We start from the raw sequence: 16,368 nt of genomic DNA on the forward strand, positions 1-16,368 counted from the left end.
TGCTCCACTCACCGTGAACCCTGGGGCACACTGACATCGGCCAGTGGCACTATCACACACCCCTCCATTCACACACAGACACGGCTCCAGGCAACCGTGACCGTAGAAACCATGAGCGCACGTTTCATTGCAGTAGAGTCCTGCCCACCCTGGCTGGCATGTGCACTCCCCTTTCATTGGATGGCAGCTGGACAATAGAAACAGGGGTAAATGTGATGAAATGGAGTGGTGAGAAACTAACAACTCTGCCAAACCAACACACACACACACACACACACATAATGAGGTGTTCCCTCATTATTATTATTAGGATACATGAATTGACTTCCACTACATCTTGAAAACAGCTGTGAGGCTGTACCATGACTGCAGCCACTCAGCCTCAGCAGAGCAAAACCTGGTCAAAACAGGTGAGAGCTAGGAGCAGAGCTAATGTTAGCCACAGTATTATGAAGCCTAGTTGACTTCTACTCGGTTCAAACTACCAACTCGCCAGTCATGTTAGCTGCTTTGATGCTCCTTCTTCAGTAGTTTTTATTTCTTCTTCAGGAATAAAAATAATTTTATCGATCACTGCTAATGTTGACCACAGTGCATTGTTTTTTCAGCTAACAGGTGGCTAACACGAGCCCTGTCTGAAGGGGAACTGTGGCCATTCAGCAGTCATCAGAATCAGCTGACTCCTTGTTGTTTTTGGACGCAGGTGGCACACAGCAGGCTCACCAGCACGAGGTGTTGAGGACTTGAAAACACACGGTACTTGGACAAGCCTTAAAAAGGTAAGATTGTGGTTTATTGGAAGTGTTTTTACACAGCATGCTTCATTGCTTCATGTTTATCAGAAGAGAGATCTTAAAGGATGAGGATTAACTGGTGGATAAACTTCCCCAGTGTCTGCAAAAAGGCAGCTGAAATCTGGTACCCTAAACTGTTGAGTCAATGAAATGAGGTCTAACTGGGGCTACCAGTTGCAAGATAACTGGCCCAAATTTGTGTCTCTTTGGCCCCACTTATTTTGGTTTACCTCAAACAATATTGTATTTCTGTTTCACTGACATGTAGCAGTGCCTCAGAGAAATGGTTGTACAGCGCGAGCTCCTCCTTCTTCTCCTGACAGCACCCTCTCACCTGAGTGTGTGTTTGTCCTGGCAGAGGCATGTGCGTTCGCAGTGCATGCCGTATTTGCCGTGTGCACACATCCTGTCCCTGCAGTGTGGACCACTGAAGCCTGGCTCACACAGACAGCCCCCATCAATGTTGTAGCACCGAGCGCCATTTGCACAGTCACACACACCTTTGCAGTCCTGACCATAACTTCCTGCAGCGCACTCCTCATTACACCTGAGGGCAGAACACAGAAGGTCATATAGATGCACATACGAGCTTGACAAATGAGGAATCATGCACACGTCTGTTATTGATTCACACATGAACCACAAGACAATTCTAAACTTCTGTTTTGTGTTGTGGCTAGCCAGTATGATGTTAGCCATTAATCTGTGTTCTTCTGTCTCTGGTGTTTGTTAAATAGTTGGAATTTGACATTTAAAAAAAGACAATATGGCTTAAATTAACAACTGTTCAGTGACTAAAATCTTGCAATGTGACATCAGTACAATGCAAACCCCAGCCTCTAATGATTTATATCAAAGCACATCAATGCCAAAACATCTCACCAGGCTTTCTCTGACCAAGGATTTAATTACACTTACTGCCAAAAAAAAAATCAGTTCTGTATTTTGGTTCACAAAAAAGCAAGAAAATGCAAATGCAGGCACATCCTCACACATCTAAAGGTGCCCTTGCACAACACACCTGTTACCAGTGAAACCTTTAGCACACTGGCACTGTCCAGTTTCAGGGTCACATTTGCCCCTGTTGTGGCAGACACATTCCTCAGCACAGTTTTGTCCAAACCTTCCCTCCGGGCATCGCTCCGTACAGACTGTGCCCTGCAGAGAAATGAGGAAAAAAAGCACTCAATAATAGTAGTAGTAGTAGAAAGAAAAATATCAAATTATTGTGAGTGCATCAGTGCAAAAAACTGGAATGAGACACTCAAAATAACGGGTTAGCTTGCTTTCTGATGGGTTTGCAATCATGTCTGCCCTTCTCTTGTGTGTGTTCCGAAAGCAAAGAAACCTCATGATTTATTTTTGACATTAGTGGAAAACCATGAATCTGCATGTCTCTAGAGATGACAGGTTGCCTTCAAAATGACTTTGGAAATAAGTCAGTGTTAAGAAAGAGGCTGTTTGTCCAACACTTGGAGCCAGCTGGAACATAACACATGATCTTACTTGAACTCTGGAAACCGTCACAGATAACACAAAAGGTTACTATCAATGCAAGTTTAAAACGTACCGTCCATCCATGGGGGCAGTCGCAGATCCCTATGCCCTTACAGATGCCACCATTCTGGCAGGGGCATCGTGCCTGGCATTTCCGGTGACACGCCTCCTCACAGCTGGGGAGAAGGATGAAGATGATGCTTAATAGCAACTTAATGGACCACTTTAGTCAAAAACTCTCCATGTGTCCTGGTACATTCCTGAGGACTTGAGTAAATGTTTTGTTCTACAGTGCACAAAACAAGCACAAAATCGGCACAAACGGTGGTGGAAAGTATATTTAGTCAAATACTGAACTTAAGTACGGTTCTGAGGTATATTGTACACTTAACTTCACTACCACTTTCATAGCTTAAAAATGTAGAAGTCATGTAACCCTAACACTTATAAACAACATTTAAGAATTCCTATGGCCCTGTTCTATTCTCTTCAAACTTCTCTGAAGAACAGTAGTAGAAAAAGTAGAAAAAAAGGACAGAGTAAGAAAGAAAAACAGTAGCTGCCTCATTACTGTAAGATCTGGCAGTGCAACAGCTTTGTGGGATTCATCAGCACAGTTGGAACGTGTCTTTGCTTGGCTTTAACTACCTTTATCACAATGCAGTGCTAGTTTATTATATTTTCTAATATACCCCGGAGGTGAAATAACATGGACAGACTTAAGATATACACAATTCATCAAGGAGATTTAACCCATAATCAATGTTGCCAAGCCCCCTTTTTTTATTTAGCTCAAAGTGGTGTGTTGTGCTTTTCACATTGGCAGTATACGAGTTTCCACTAATATCTACTCGGGAAGAATTTTCATTGCTTACTCATCCTCAGGGGCATCTAAAAAACAGGGCGTAACAGATGACTCATCAGTTATAGTGTAGCACATCAGTGTCTTTTTTCTATCTTAGAATTAAGTTGTGGAAAAATAATGTAGTTTGCCATGGAACATCTATGTCTGCCAGACAAATGAGAAAATGAGGATAATGAAGTAAAGTGTAATGAAGTGATGTGTAAGGAAGAGAGGTATCAAATGTCTTTTCAAATGAAGTAATTGACTGTACATACAAGAGAGATTGTGTCAGTTATTAGCTACAGTGGCCGTGTGGCTCCTACGGATGGCAATGTTTGTCGGTTCGTCTACCACTTTGGCCCCAATATAAATATCTCAAAAACTACTGGATGGATGGCCATGACATTTGGTTTAGGCGTTCATGGTCCCCACAGAATGAATCATAATGACTTTGATGATTCCCCTGACTTTTCCCGAACATTTTTTTTTTAGTGAAATATTTAAATGCATGTTGGATGAGCCGCTAGCATAGCTATAGATTCTAGGTCTGTTGGCAAGAATCATGAAAAAAATGGATAGATAGATAGATAGATGGATAGATAGATAGAGATGGATAGATGGATGGATAGATAGATGGATGGATAGATAGAGATCCCTTAGTTTACTTTTTGTGTGTTTTCTAATCCACTTGCCTTAAATTGCCCCTTGAGGGAAAAACAAGGTAAATTGAATTGAAAATAATCTGTAAATAGAGAAACACCACCAGTGCCTTTCAGTCAATGTTCTTAAAGCATTTTGGAACAAATCTCCTTATATGCTAAGCTCCCTTTATTTATGTTTGTTTGTTTGATTGGTTGATTTATTGATTGATTGATTGCACACTTACAATGTCCCAGTGAATCCGACCCGACATTTGCACTCTCCTGTTGATATATTGCAGGACCCTCCAGTCCCACACTTGCACCTCTGCAGACAGCCCTTCCCGAAGGTGCCTGCTGGACAGGACTCCTCGCAGTAGCGTCCTCTGAACCCTGGAGGACACTGGCACGCCCCCTTCACAGGATCGCAGAGAGCTCCGTTCTCACACTTGCACTGTTGACTGCAGCTTGGGCCCCAGTGTTTGTCATCACAGGCTGAAAAGTAAGACAACTGTTATTTATAGAGTATGAAGAATACTGGTTGTTTTCTGGATTCTAAAACTTAGTTATCCAGAAGAATATTTTTTCAGCACCACCCCACTCCTGCACCAGGGAGGTTGTCACTTTCATTGCCCACATTTTCCAAAGATTCAAAGCAGTCGGCTTCCAGTAATATGCCTGCTACTCCAAACAGAGTCAAACCTACTCTGCAATGCTGGAAATTAAATAAAAACATCAAGGCAAAATAACATTACCTATGATTATTCTAACTTGCATTCAGAGCAAGTGTGATCATTTTGTCAGTTTTGTTTCTCCTCAGTAAATTTTCCTCCCAAACATCCCTGTGTGTACAGAAATATGACATCATGAAAAACAGGCAGAAAGAAATCTGATTAAATTCAATGCGCTCAGCAGCGAAGAGATGAACAACAGAACAAAAACAAGAGGACAAGAGTGCTTGGGGAGGGTGGGGGACATACTGTGTCTTCCACACATTACTATGGATCCCCTCCACATCCAGATCTGGCCCCTTTTCGCTCAGGAGTGTTATGTTACCAACAAGTAATTTCAAATTGGCAGGGAGATTTGCATGGAGCTCAAAAGACGGACGAGTTTTAAACGTTTCATTTTACAGAAGCCTAAAGATCAGCTCCGGGTAGGGGGGTTGGAGGTTAGCGTGCAGTGGAGATTCACACAAGGTTTGGATTTCAATTCATGATGAAGAGATCTCAATCCATTGAGAGAACCCACATTGGTCATGGGCTCATTCCTCAAATTTCTCACCAACAACTTTGACTGTCTTGGACGTCGGACATCGTGGAGAAAATGTGATATCCAATAGCACTGACGTAACAGATGGATGGGCGTCAGTTATCTTCTCTCCAGCTAAAAACGATGCCAACAATTTCATGCTGACCTCAGTGAATCATCTTTTTTTGTGAGCTGCAGACATTCATGCGCAGAATCAACTGTGCGCCAAGGCCTGAGCTTCAAGTTGCATGTGTCCATGTTCCATGTGTCCAGTCGCCCCCCCACATGTGCACATGTGCCCTGCTTTGACAATAATTACAGTGAGAGCAGAGTATAGCGCCAAATTTGGTTTGGAGTAAAGCATGATGCCATGAACTGTAGTGTTTATTGCACTAACTCGGAGCAGGACCCTTTGCCTCTCTTTGTTTAAATGAATCATAACTTCACTTGTTCTCTTTGTGGGCATTGGAGAGGGGTACTGCCGGAGTGTGTCACGTTGAGTAATGAGTAACTCAGCTGGAGCGGCAATTATGTTTACATAGACATTCTCCAGGGCAGCAGGGGATATTTACTGAAGGGTCTGCAGCCCTGTCGGTGTAAGAACCGGGTGGGGGGGCTGATACATCCAGACAGTAGATGAGTGAATGGGTGAAATTTACCATATTGGACATGTGATTTTTGAGCAACCAGCTGGCAGAGTCTGACAACCTCCACTGGCCTGTATCAAAAGTCTTCCCATCTGTTTACGTGCATGTAAACATACATCACCAAGTGCAGGTTTTCCTCTCACAGTGCTGCTGAGTTTGTTTACCTTCATCAAATGCACTTACGCTTAAGTGTGTCCAGCTTTGATTTAATCATTTTAATGGAGAGCAAAGATCAACCCGAAGTTCCCAGAAGTTTGAGATTTGACCAAAAGGGGGAATTCATGGCCACTTTTCCTTCTGTTTACACCTGTGTTTGATAGTTGCATGACCTGCTGCATTTTGATTTATCACAGTGATACAGCAAGTGGTGGCTCTAAAGTTTAAACCACAACATTTCAGAAAATCTCTAAGAAACAAGTTAACAAAACAGAAAACATAAAAATTTTTTTCATCAACAAAACAGCTGCTTGGAAGTTTAATCTATAACAATGCATCATATTTTATACACTAATCATATGTTTTGTGTATAAATTTTTTATCTGAACATTAAATAGATGTATAGGTGTTAAATAAATGTGCTTGAGTAAAAAGTACACATTATCTGTGTCTGTTATTAAAATAAAATTGAATTAAGTTGATCTTGACACTTGGTCTCAGGCTCCATTTTAGCTTTGGACTTTAACTCCAGATCTCCACTGTGGGGCTCAACAGATGTTTTGTTGGTTTTGTCCATTTCTTGTGATTTTTCTGAGGAAGTGAACCTCCAATAACTCCCACCCTCCAGAAGGTTATAATCACACACACACAGAAAATGTTTGAGTCTCTATTGCATTGTACAGAGAGGTTTTTCAGTTTGGTAGCCTATCCTCACTGATGTAAACGTACAGTATGTGTGTCAGTATACGTCCTCTAAAATTATCATAAAGCTGAACTATCTCCTCTGTACTCAGGTACTCGCGGAGACCTGAGAACAAATTATCAAAGTAATTATCAAATTATCAAACTTAAATCAAGGAGATCTTGATCTAAGTAGATTTCCTAAATAAATAAAACTCAAATTAAGTTAGTTTCTGTAATGAAGATCCAGAGAGTATCATTAATACGACCTCTACTTAATATGACCAGTATCAGTAACATTGCGTGCATGTAAACACGCTGATTGACACACGCTTCAGAACTGGCATCTCCTCGCTCTGTTTTATAAGGAATGCACACTGATATGGTGGGAAAATTCTTCCTTTTCCCCTGTGAATTGTCCGAGCAGTGGTTTGGGGTTTTACTTGTGTCCAAAGTCCACATAATCTCCTGGACATTTAACAAGGAGCCTTCAGCTCAAAATCTTCTCTGGAATGGGGCTTATATAAAGCAAAAATTACTTTGACATGACATTTTCTAATTTCCACTAAGCCCCATTCCTGCCTTTCTCTTACCTTAGTCACTGTGATTATCAGTATACTCCCATTTTTCATTCTCGTCCATTTCAACTCACCCCCTCCCCATTTTTTGTCACCTTCATGAACACTGAGTACTCTTCTCCCTCCTCTTGTCTATTCTCAAAATTTATGGACAAACAGTCCTAAGAGTGTTCAGTATGAAAACCTCAGGCCCCTCTCCTCTTTCCCACAGTTAGATAGCTTAACACACAGGCATCCAGGAAGTGTCAGGTCTTATTCTGCCAAAAAGGCTCCATTATAGGTCGATACGGTGGAGCCAAGGCTTCAGAGAAAAGAGCTGAGTGAACGAGTGAAAACAAAGAAAGAACATTTACGTAAGTGAGAGCGAGTGTAAGGAGAGATGGTGAAAAACTGGCCCATGCAAGGCAGAGAGTGGGGTAACATTTTCCATTTCCCTTTCCCATCATCCCCCTGTCAAGACATCAACCGCTACCCGTTAAAGCTAATTCCTTCTCTCTGCAGAGGAGTAGGGGAAAATGGAGGAGGGCTGTGTACTATTGACCCAGCTGAGTGAGATGAAACTCGCTGAAGGTAGTGGAAAACTTCATTTTCAGTCAGGGGAACAGCAGCCCTGTGAAATGCGGTCCTGGTTTCACACTCCACGTTGTTTGGACGATCAGATTTAAGGAGATTTCAGACAAGACAAACAGGGTTAGACTCACTGCTCGGAGACGGTGCCTTGAAAAGCTATTATATAACTATTTCTGCTGACTTTAGTTTTGTAGAAGAAATCATAAAGTGCAGAAGGAGAAGATTTAATGTTTGTCTTAACTCTATTTTATGGACTACAGCTACTTTCAGTACATCATGCAGCATTTAACTCAGAACTTATTGCTCTCACACTATTTTTTAACATGTTTTAACAACTTTATTAACAATCACTGTTGTGAAGTTATGGCCATAATTATTATTATTAATTTAGAATAGTAACTGTGAGTGAGAGGTGGAGGTGCAGTCCTTCTGGACTAGTAAACCGGTTTCTGGACTGAGGCTGACATTAGTGACTCATTGCTGTGAATGCGGTAATGCTCCCTTGCTGTTTCCATTGGAAAGGGCTCTGGTGTGTGAAGATCAGCCACTTGTCTGGTGGCCAGGTGTCATTTCCTGTTGTGTATGTGAACTGTGTTTTTGTGTGTGCACCTGAATAGAGGGAGAAAGAGAGAGAGAGAGTGATGGGGGAAAAAGCAAATAAGAGAGAGTGAGGAAAATGTGAACGAGGGCAAAAGGCTGATTCATACCGCTGGAACAGTCGTCTCCACGCCAGCCTCCCTCGCACTGGCAACGGTCTGGAGCCACACACCGACCGTGGACACACTCCTTGGTGCAGCGAGCTGTGGATTAGAAACATAATTTATGACTGACCTAGCTTTGTGGGGAAACATTCAACCTCTGAAAATAATATATAAAATGCAACTGATAACATACGGAAAAGTGAGCAGTGATCTGAAGACGGCACAGGATGAAGTACAGATAGTATAAGACTGGATCCCAACTTTTTTTTAAATCTCTGATGTACCCCCAACCCGAAAAGATCAAAAGCTCGGAGACTCCACCATCAGCACAGCATCTCATGTTCCAGAAGTGTTCATTCAAATTGAACTGCATGTTATTTCAGGATTTGTGCAAGATAAATTGCTCACTGAAAAATCAGTTTATCGACTTTTTCAAGTTTCAGTCACTACTTTTTCACTGTTTTCCTGTGAAGTTACTTGGAAATCACTTTGTTCATATTTGCTTTTTGTAATATTCCCAAGGTCTGTGTCCTGTTTGTGCTCTTTGAAATTTGAAGTACATACTATTAAAAGGGTACTTTTATTATTTTTCTTCTTATTATTATTATTGTCAAAGACTGTGTGCCTGTTAAATCTATTTCACAAGTGTACTTTTTATTCAATCAACAGTCTGTTCAGCTGAATTGCATTCTTTCCCTCAATATTTATTCCACCCATCATAAACGGGTGTGAGCTGCCAGCCCGACAGCTGGGCTCAACCAAGCATTGAAAGCACCAGCGCTGGATGCCATTCATACTGTCAAGGAGCTTCCTCTTAGAGACTCTTTGAATTGTGTGCATGCCAGCATTAGAAATGGTTCTGCTATTAATTAAGTTAATTCAAACATGCATTTTTGACTGAAGACTAATAATTCTGCCAGAGAGCTTTTCATTTTTTGTTACACTAGACAACTGTTTTCTCACATGTGGCACTGAGAAACATGCGCTGTACATACACATTTTTATTTCCTGTCCATTCAAATACTGTAAACAATCATTTCACTGATTATTTTCTTTCTAGTTGAGAGACACTATGTGGACACTGGAGGCTGGAGATTTGGAGGATCTAAGAAAAGGCTACCAACTTAAAAATGAACGATGTAAGTACAGTTCTCTCTAATTATATGTATTACACAACAAAAAATAAAAGTACAGATATTGGGTTTAGGTGGAGTCACAGACGACGCTGAAGAGATGTTTCAATTATAAAACGCAAAACGGCGTTCATTAGGCTTCATCCTGACTTTTCCGATGTCAGCAAAACCAAAAGCTTTTGTGTTTAGCTACAAAAGAAAGAAGCTCGACAATCAGCAACCAAAAATGCATATCATCTTTGCTTGGTAAAAAAAACATTTTTCTCCACAATGCCAGCCTTTGAGGCAGCCACACAGAAAAGCCTTGTAATTACCATCATCATCTCTGAGATGAACCAGTGATTTATGAGACAGTTTGTAAAGCTAAGGTAGAATTTTCTCTACCTATGCGAGGCCATGTATGGTTTCGCTTTATGCATGTGTCACTGCCACTGACTGTCAGCAAAGTGTTGACAGCGGCATCAGTTTGGTGTCTTCAGATTACAACAATATTCAACTAACTATCTGTTACTTATTTTAACGACTGGACCTAAGTTTGTTGTGAAGGCTATTTTAAGCACATAAAAGTATATCAAGTTAAGGTTGGTTTTAGGGTTAGATAAATAAACAGTTTTATCATGGTAACTGAGACATGAATCAGTGAAGCAAAGTTTTTCACTTTAAACTGTTTTGATTTATACACAGATCTATAAAACCCATTAAAGACAGCCAGAAAACATAAAATTAAACAATAAAATTTTAAAATCCAATATTCTTGTTTTGGACAACTAGATATTTACAGTATTTTACATCGTATTCATTCATGAACGCACTCTGGCCCTGGTGTTAAGTTGACCTGAGTGTAGATCCCAGTTCTCTGAGAGTGTTCACGAACATGAACGCTAGTGATATTGTTCATGTGATGGAGTTTTTGTTGTTGAGGCAGGGGTGCCACACCTCTGAGTGCATCACTAACAGATGCTTTGCTGATGGAAAAAGTTACTGAAATGATGTGAAATCCTTGAACTGAGGTAAAGATGGGAGCATCAGGGTTTTCAACACAGCAACGCACAGTTTAAAGTTTAAAATTCCAGCTAGTACTGCCAGTACATAGTGTGCATTTTCAGCAAGAGAAGCCCCAGTGAGAGTCAAACCCATAATTTTGGTAATTCCAGTGTCATATGCTACTCATTGACTATGCACATTGGGTGGAAAAAAAGAAAATAATAAAACAGCTTGCTGTGAAAAATGAGAATGAGTAACTGTGTGCACAAAATGTGACATTGTTTTACTTGCAAACCACAACCTTAGCAACCATTTTAGCATTGCACTTGATTGCTGCTGATTGTACTCCTCCATCATCATGTTACTTTGTTTAACTAGTGCCTGTGTACACATCGGTTTTGCAAACGTGCACCTTTAGGCTTTAGTGGACGATGTCAAATAACTTGGCTCAGAAATCTAGCTGTATTAAATAGATTATTTTATATTAAATAAAAAAGAAGATCCTGTTAAAGACCCTGGTTTATGGAACCAGATTAGTGGAGTCAAAGGAAAATAATCAGAAAGATGAAGTTCTTTATAATGACAGGCGGGAATGTAAGCTGGTGGCTGTCTGTGTCTGTGTAAGCATAAATGTGACAAATACATTCAGCCAAATGTTATTCTGATTTAGAAGTTGATTCACAAGTTTGGTGTTTATTTGGTGGATGGTGTATAAAACCACAGGTTAAAACCTCTGTCTCTGTCAATTACTTACGGACACATTTGTCTCTGCTCTCGTAATATCCTGGACAGCACTGGTACCTCTTGCGATAGTCTGTCTTCACTGCTTGCCTGTAGGCCGTCTTGTAGGTGATCCTGAAAGAATAACATAGTCAAACAGGATGCTTTGACCCTCCACTGACAGGAAGAGGAAGTCAACCCAACAGGAAATGAGTCATCATGCTAGTGCTACCTGTGGCGCATGCATCTGTAGGAAGTCCGAGGGTCCGAACAGGGCTCCTCCGTCACTTGGTCATAAGGATGTGAGTAGGACTCTTTGACTGAGGTGGTAAAGCTGAAAAGCGAGACAATAGAAATAGAAATAGAAAGAGAAAAGTTATCCTGCTCAGTTGGTCGGTCCATCACTCTGGTCCAGACTGAATGGCCATGACATTTTGGTCTCCAGAGGATGAATCCTCCTTTGGTGATTTTCTGACTTTCTTTCTAGCATCTTCAGCAGGTCAACGTTTCCAGTTATCCGGTGAAATATATCAAAATCTACTGGGTGGACTGTCACAAAATTTTGTACAGACAGTCAGGGTTATAAGAAGACGAATCCTTTGTGTTAGGTGATCCCTTGACTTTTACTCTGGCACCGTCATTAGGCTGACAATTATGGTTTTTAGTGAAATGTCTCAAAAACTATTGACTGGATTGTCAGGTTGGACAATGGCACCAGCCACATCCCCAGTGGCTATAAATTTAAAATTTGGCAGATACTAGGTCCTGATAAGTGTGATAGGCCGGTGTCCAGGTAACCAGCTGTTTCTATTCTGAAAACCAGTTTGGCTGACAGAAAGGCCAAAGTGGATGTTGAGTTTTATATGTATTTGTTTGTCATAGATAAACTAGTCTCACCTCTCCCACAGGCTGCACACATTCGGGTCTCTTGGGCTCAGGGAGCAGCTCAGACCAATCAGGAAGCTTAAAAAGAGCAGGACGGCGGAGATCTGCATGGTCGGCATGGTCCTGAAAAGAAAAAAAAAACCCAAACAAATGGACATTTACAAAGGGACACAAAAACCATATGATTTCAGAAAGACAGCACAGGGCCACAATATATTGCTATTGTTGTTAGAGAAGAAAATGCAAGAGACGGACACAATACAAGCAGCATTTCTATAATTCAGTGCAATCTGGTTGTGTAACAAATGTGTAAACATATAATGTTTAGTTTGTTTAAGAGGTGATGTCTTAACTCTATGGTAATTTGAGATTTTTTAAGTGGATTGCTTTATATTGGAAATTATTGTAGATCCCTACACAAGTAACATACTTCTGTATTTTTTTTTTCTAACTGAGGGACACATCTGAGCAGCCTTGAAAACACCGCAATTACTTTGCAGTACTCTGCGAGGCAAACGCACTGTGGCATATGCTGCACACACAGATGGAAAATGTAAAAAGGATTCTATTCCTGCTCTCAACAAGAGATTTGCGTTAAATGTTTTTGTTTTTCGTGTACAATAATCAACGCTTCACTGTGTTTCCCGGACACAAAGATTCACTGAAAGCTAGTTCTTGGTACCTATAAACTGTGGTTAAGAGTCAGCCCCTGATTGTAAAAGAGTTCATTAAACGCTCAGCAGAGGTGAGGCAAAGAGCCAGACTTGAAGCGTAACACTGTCTGCTCCCTGCTGAGCTCCACATCGTCTCAACAGAGTACATAAAACACAGGCATCAGGCGAAAACCTGACAGGATAGATGGAACAGAGTAAGAGCATAAGAAAGAAAGAAAGTGTGTGTTGGCGGGGGGGGTCAGAGTAAAGAAATGTGACTCCAAACTTCATCCTGACCCCTATCAATCAGTGCTGCAGTGAAGCCTCCACGCTCGTCTGCTGTCCCCATCCACACTCCAGCAGCATCTGGATCCAATCAGTGCATCGGCCCAAGAGAGCATCACGGCACAGGGACCCTGTTAGGCTCTCAGGGAGCAAAAGGGAGGCATTTTTTTTTCCTTTTTTCCCCTTAAAAATATCCAGTGGAAATGAACAGAAGTTCAGCAGGCCAGTGTTGTGAGCCCTCTGGTAAAAGAACTGTGGGAATATAACAACATTTTCTAGAGAACGGGGACGTCGTGTTGACATAGGATTGGTCAAGCCTGTTCCCAACTGTTTTTTCAACAAGTCCTCTCTGACAGAATTACTGTACCACAGCTTCCCATGTCATCTACATGTGGCTTTGGGCAGATTTCTGATATGTTGGGAAAGTGACATTGCAGCCACAGATCAAGATCATCTTCTTTGGTCAAGTGATATGTAAAAAAAACATCTCAGAAGAAGGAGTAACAACAAATGGAAATTTAGTGCTTCTTAAGATCTTTACCCATCTAAAATTTCACAGTCTATATATTGTTCAGCCACTTGGTTGACGTCACACGGGAAGTTCATTTAGAGTTAAGTTTAGGCAACTAAAAACTTTACCAATGTCTTACTATAAGAGCTGGGGTAAGATTTTGGGCAAGGATTAGTATTATTAAAAACTAAAGCCAAAATCAGCAGTCTACAGCCATGCTAACAGCTCTGTGAGGCTGTGGGCACAGTGGTGCTTTGAGCTAAGTGCTAACATCCTTGCAAAAGCACTGCTAACATAATGTTTAAAAGGTAAAGCACAACTGTTAATGATGGGAATATCACACGTTTTGCAGAAATCTGGTCATAAGCTAAAGTATAAAGTACAAAATAAAATTGTGACCTGATGCAAGCTCTAGAGGAAAAGTCAGGGGGGTCTCCAAAATGATTACCATTCATCCTGAAAGGGATGTGAATACAAAACGAATACAGTAAGAATACATTAAGGCTTAAAAATCACTCCTCTGTCAGACTGCATCCTGTTTTTAGCCCTGTCACTTTCGTTTCATGAGAAGAAAAATGTTTCTTTCATTCTCAGTGCACAGATTCTTTCTTTTCTGAGGTGTTTGACTATTTTCACCTACAATAGCTTTTCGCCAAGGCTAAGTATGATAAGCTCAAAACTAAATCATTAAAAAAAAAAAAAAAAAAAAGGATAATTTGGAAATTAGACCCCGGCTTCTTCCAGTAGAATCCACTGAGTCATTTCACTGTTAAACTACTTTATAACCCTGTTTCCTTCATGTCATCTATTTGTGGTGGAGAAACATATTTCTCTCACGTTTCATGCACATATTTGCATTAAACTCTGGGTGCTTGGGAAATTTTGGGACATTTCCTGAGATGAGAAAAAGATTTGCCTGTGGCTTGGTGAATAATACATTACTCTAACACTGCCAAGGTCAGTGGTTCAATTCCCATCAGTACAACTTCATGTGTGTTTACAAAATGTGTTCTTTTTTTTGGTACTTTTGGTGGAAAATACACTTAAGAATAAGGATTATTTGATTTGTTTATAGAAGCTGCCCACCACAAACACCTCTACAATCAATCAGAAGCTCATTTATCAGACTTACATTGATGTTAACTCTGTCCAGTGGCTGGTTATCACTGCTGGAGATTTGGCTTGGTGAAGTCTGCAGCATAAATCAGTGTGAGTGCACAGATCTTCTGCTTCTGATAAAGTGCCTCTTGCTACCCTCCTACCCACCGTCAGGAGTTAATTCACTCGCTGGCACAGACGCTAACGCCTAAGAAATCTGTGCCGCAAAAACAGAGTTTTATGAGAACAGGCATATGGCTTTTATTAAGAGGAGTCATCAGCTCCACCAGCCACTTCATTGGACTGGGGGTAAATATTTTTCATTACCTTCTTTTCATTTTAATTGTGTTTCATTAGAGAACGGCTTCAAACCGCATGGGAATTCTCAAATGCTGAAAAAGAAAGCTTAATGAGTGCAGACAGAGTTGTTTTGAAGTCGAGCTCAGCTGCTGTTTGCATTGCATGTTTGGGGTCACCTACAGTGGGTGGAGGGCAGGTAGAGCTGCTGGAGCTCCAGGTGGTAGCATCATCATCTGTAAACTGGGCTCTCCAAGGAGGGAACCCCGCTTTTTAGTGGAATAAAGAAGGGCAGGTAGTCTAAAAATGGAGGTTTACATGAAACTCCACCGCGGCTGTTGACTGATTGATTCTTCCCTTTTCCTCCTTTTCGTATAATACCCTTCTACTCCGTTACATTCAGCTGTAAGCTATCATCATTTCCTCTGAGCTTTATCCAGGCCGCAGCTCTGAACCTTTTCACAAGTGTCACAAGTAGCATAATGTACCTCAACAGCTTTTCCATTCAATTCTGATGTGTTTAGCTAATAGCTAACTGGCAGTAACGTATGCGCACTTCTACAGTTCACAACCAATGGTCAAAGAGGTACAGTCTGGACCAAGATCAGTAAAAAAAACCCACAATAGTAGAGGTTACTCCAACATATTTTTGATCTTGTTTGTAATGAAAAACGCAGACAATCTCATCCAGCACAGTGAAACTTTCATGTGGCTCTATAAACCAATAGAAAATAGGCAAAATGCCACACACACACAGGCCTATTTGCCAGTGCGTGAACTCACACACACGTAATGTCCACATGCATGCACATACACACTGCAACACCCACTACACTGTTTCTAACTCTTTCATGGACTGATCTTGTGTTTTCATGTTCTGGCGACATTACACACACACACATCAAATTAGTCCCATACGCTGAAAAGAGTTCAGAGAGAAACTATTTTTAGTATCTGAGGACATTTTGCTAATTCACTAGGCTTCTATTGACTCATACTGTCAAGGCCCAAAGCAGAGGCCCACGCATACACACATCGTACTGACTGAGGAATGCTGTGAGCTGTTTAAGGGCCCCACAATGCTCTTTCCAGAACCGCACAGGGGCTTCGGTGAAAACAAAGCCCAAATGAAAACAGATGCACTGGTTTTATATTAATCTCACTAGGCATTTGTACCCATGTTATTACCATATTCCGTTTCAATCAAGGGCCCTTCAGGACGCATAAGTGCTGACAACAAAAAATTTATTTTCGTTCAATTTCATGCAAGAGAGCCATTATCTCGACAGATGAGTATTCCCATCAGACTGCGTGTTTGTATTAGTTAAGCAGTCAGGACAGTGACTACACCCATGTAGAGAGATCTCATTCTCTAATATGATTATCGAAAGCATGAAGTAACAACAACCTGTTAAACGTTATAGTAGTTCAGTAGGTTTGTTTGC

The 16,368-nt window shown here is 41.0% G+C and overlaps 1 protein-coding gene across 1 annotated transcript in view; it reads right to left on the bottom strand.

Annotated features, from left to right (window-relative positions):
• Positions 1 to 16,368, bottom strand: part of pear1 (platelet endothelial aggregation receptor 1) — a 43,671-nt gene that overhangs the window by 10,637 nt on the left and 16,666 nt on the right. Inside the window, exons 2-10 of the mRNA XM_041043751.1 lie at positions 12,092 to 12,202; positions 11,427 to 11,528; positions 11,229 to 11,329; positions 8,364 to 8,456; positions 4,022 to 4,268; positions 2,365 to 2,467; positions 1,816 to 1,952; positions 1,129 to 1,341; positions 13 to 187 (exon numbers count right to left, since the gene is read on the bottom strand). Coding sequence (XP_040899685.1) covers positions 13 to 187; positions 1,129 to 1,341; positions 1,816 to 1,952; positions 2,365 to 2,467; positions 4,022 to 4,268; positions 8,364 to 8,456; positions 11,229 to 11,329; positions 11,427 to 11,528; positions 12,092 to 12,198 — 1,278 coding nt within the window. The 5' untranslated portion in view covers positions 12,199 to 12,202. The remainder of the gene's footprint in view (positions 1 to 12; positions 188 to 1,128; positions 1,342 to 1,815; positions 1,953 to 2,364; positions 2,468 to 4,021; positions 4,269 to 8,363; positions 8,457 to 11,228; positions 11,330 to 11,426; positions 11,529 to 12,091; positions 12,203 to 16,368) is intronic.

This window comes from Toxotes jaculatrix, chromosome 8 (assembly GCF_017976425.1).
Source record: "Toxotes jaculatrix isolate fToxJac2 chromosome 8, fToxJac2.pri, whole genome shotgun sequence".
Lineage (NCBI taxonomy): Eukaryota > Metazoa > Chordata > Actinopteri > Toxotidae > Toxotes > Toxotes jaculatrix.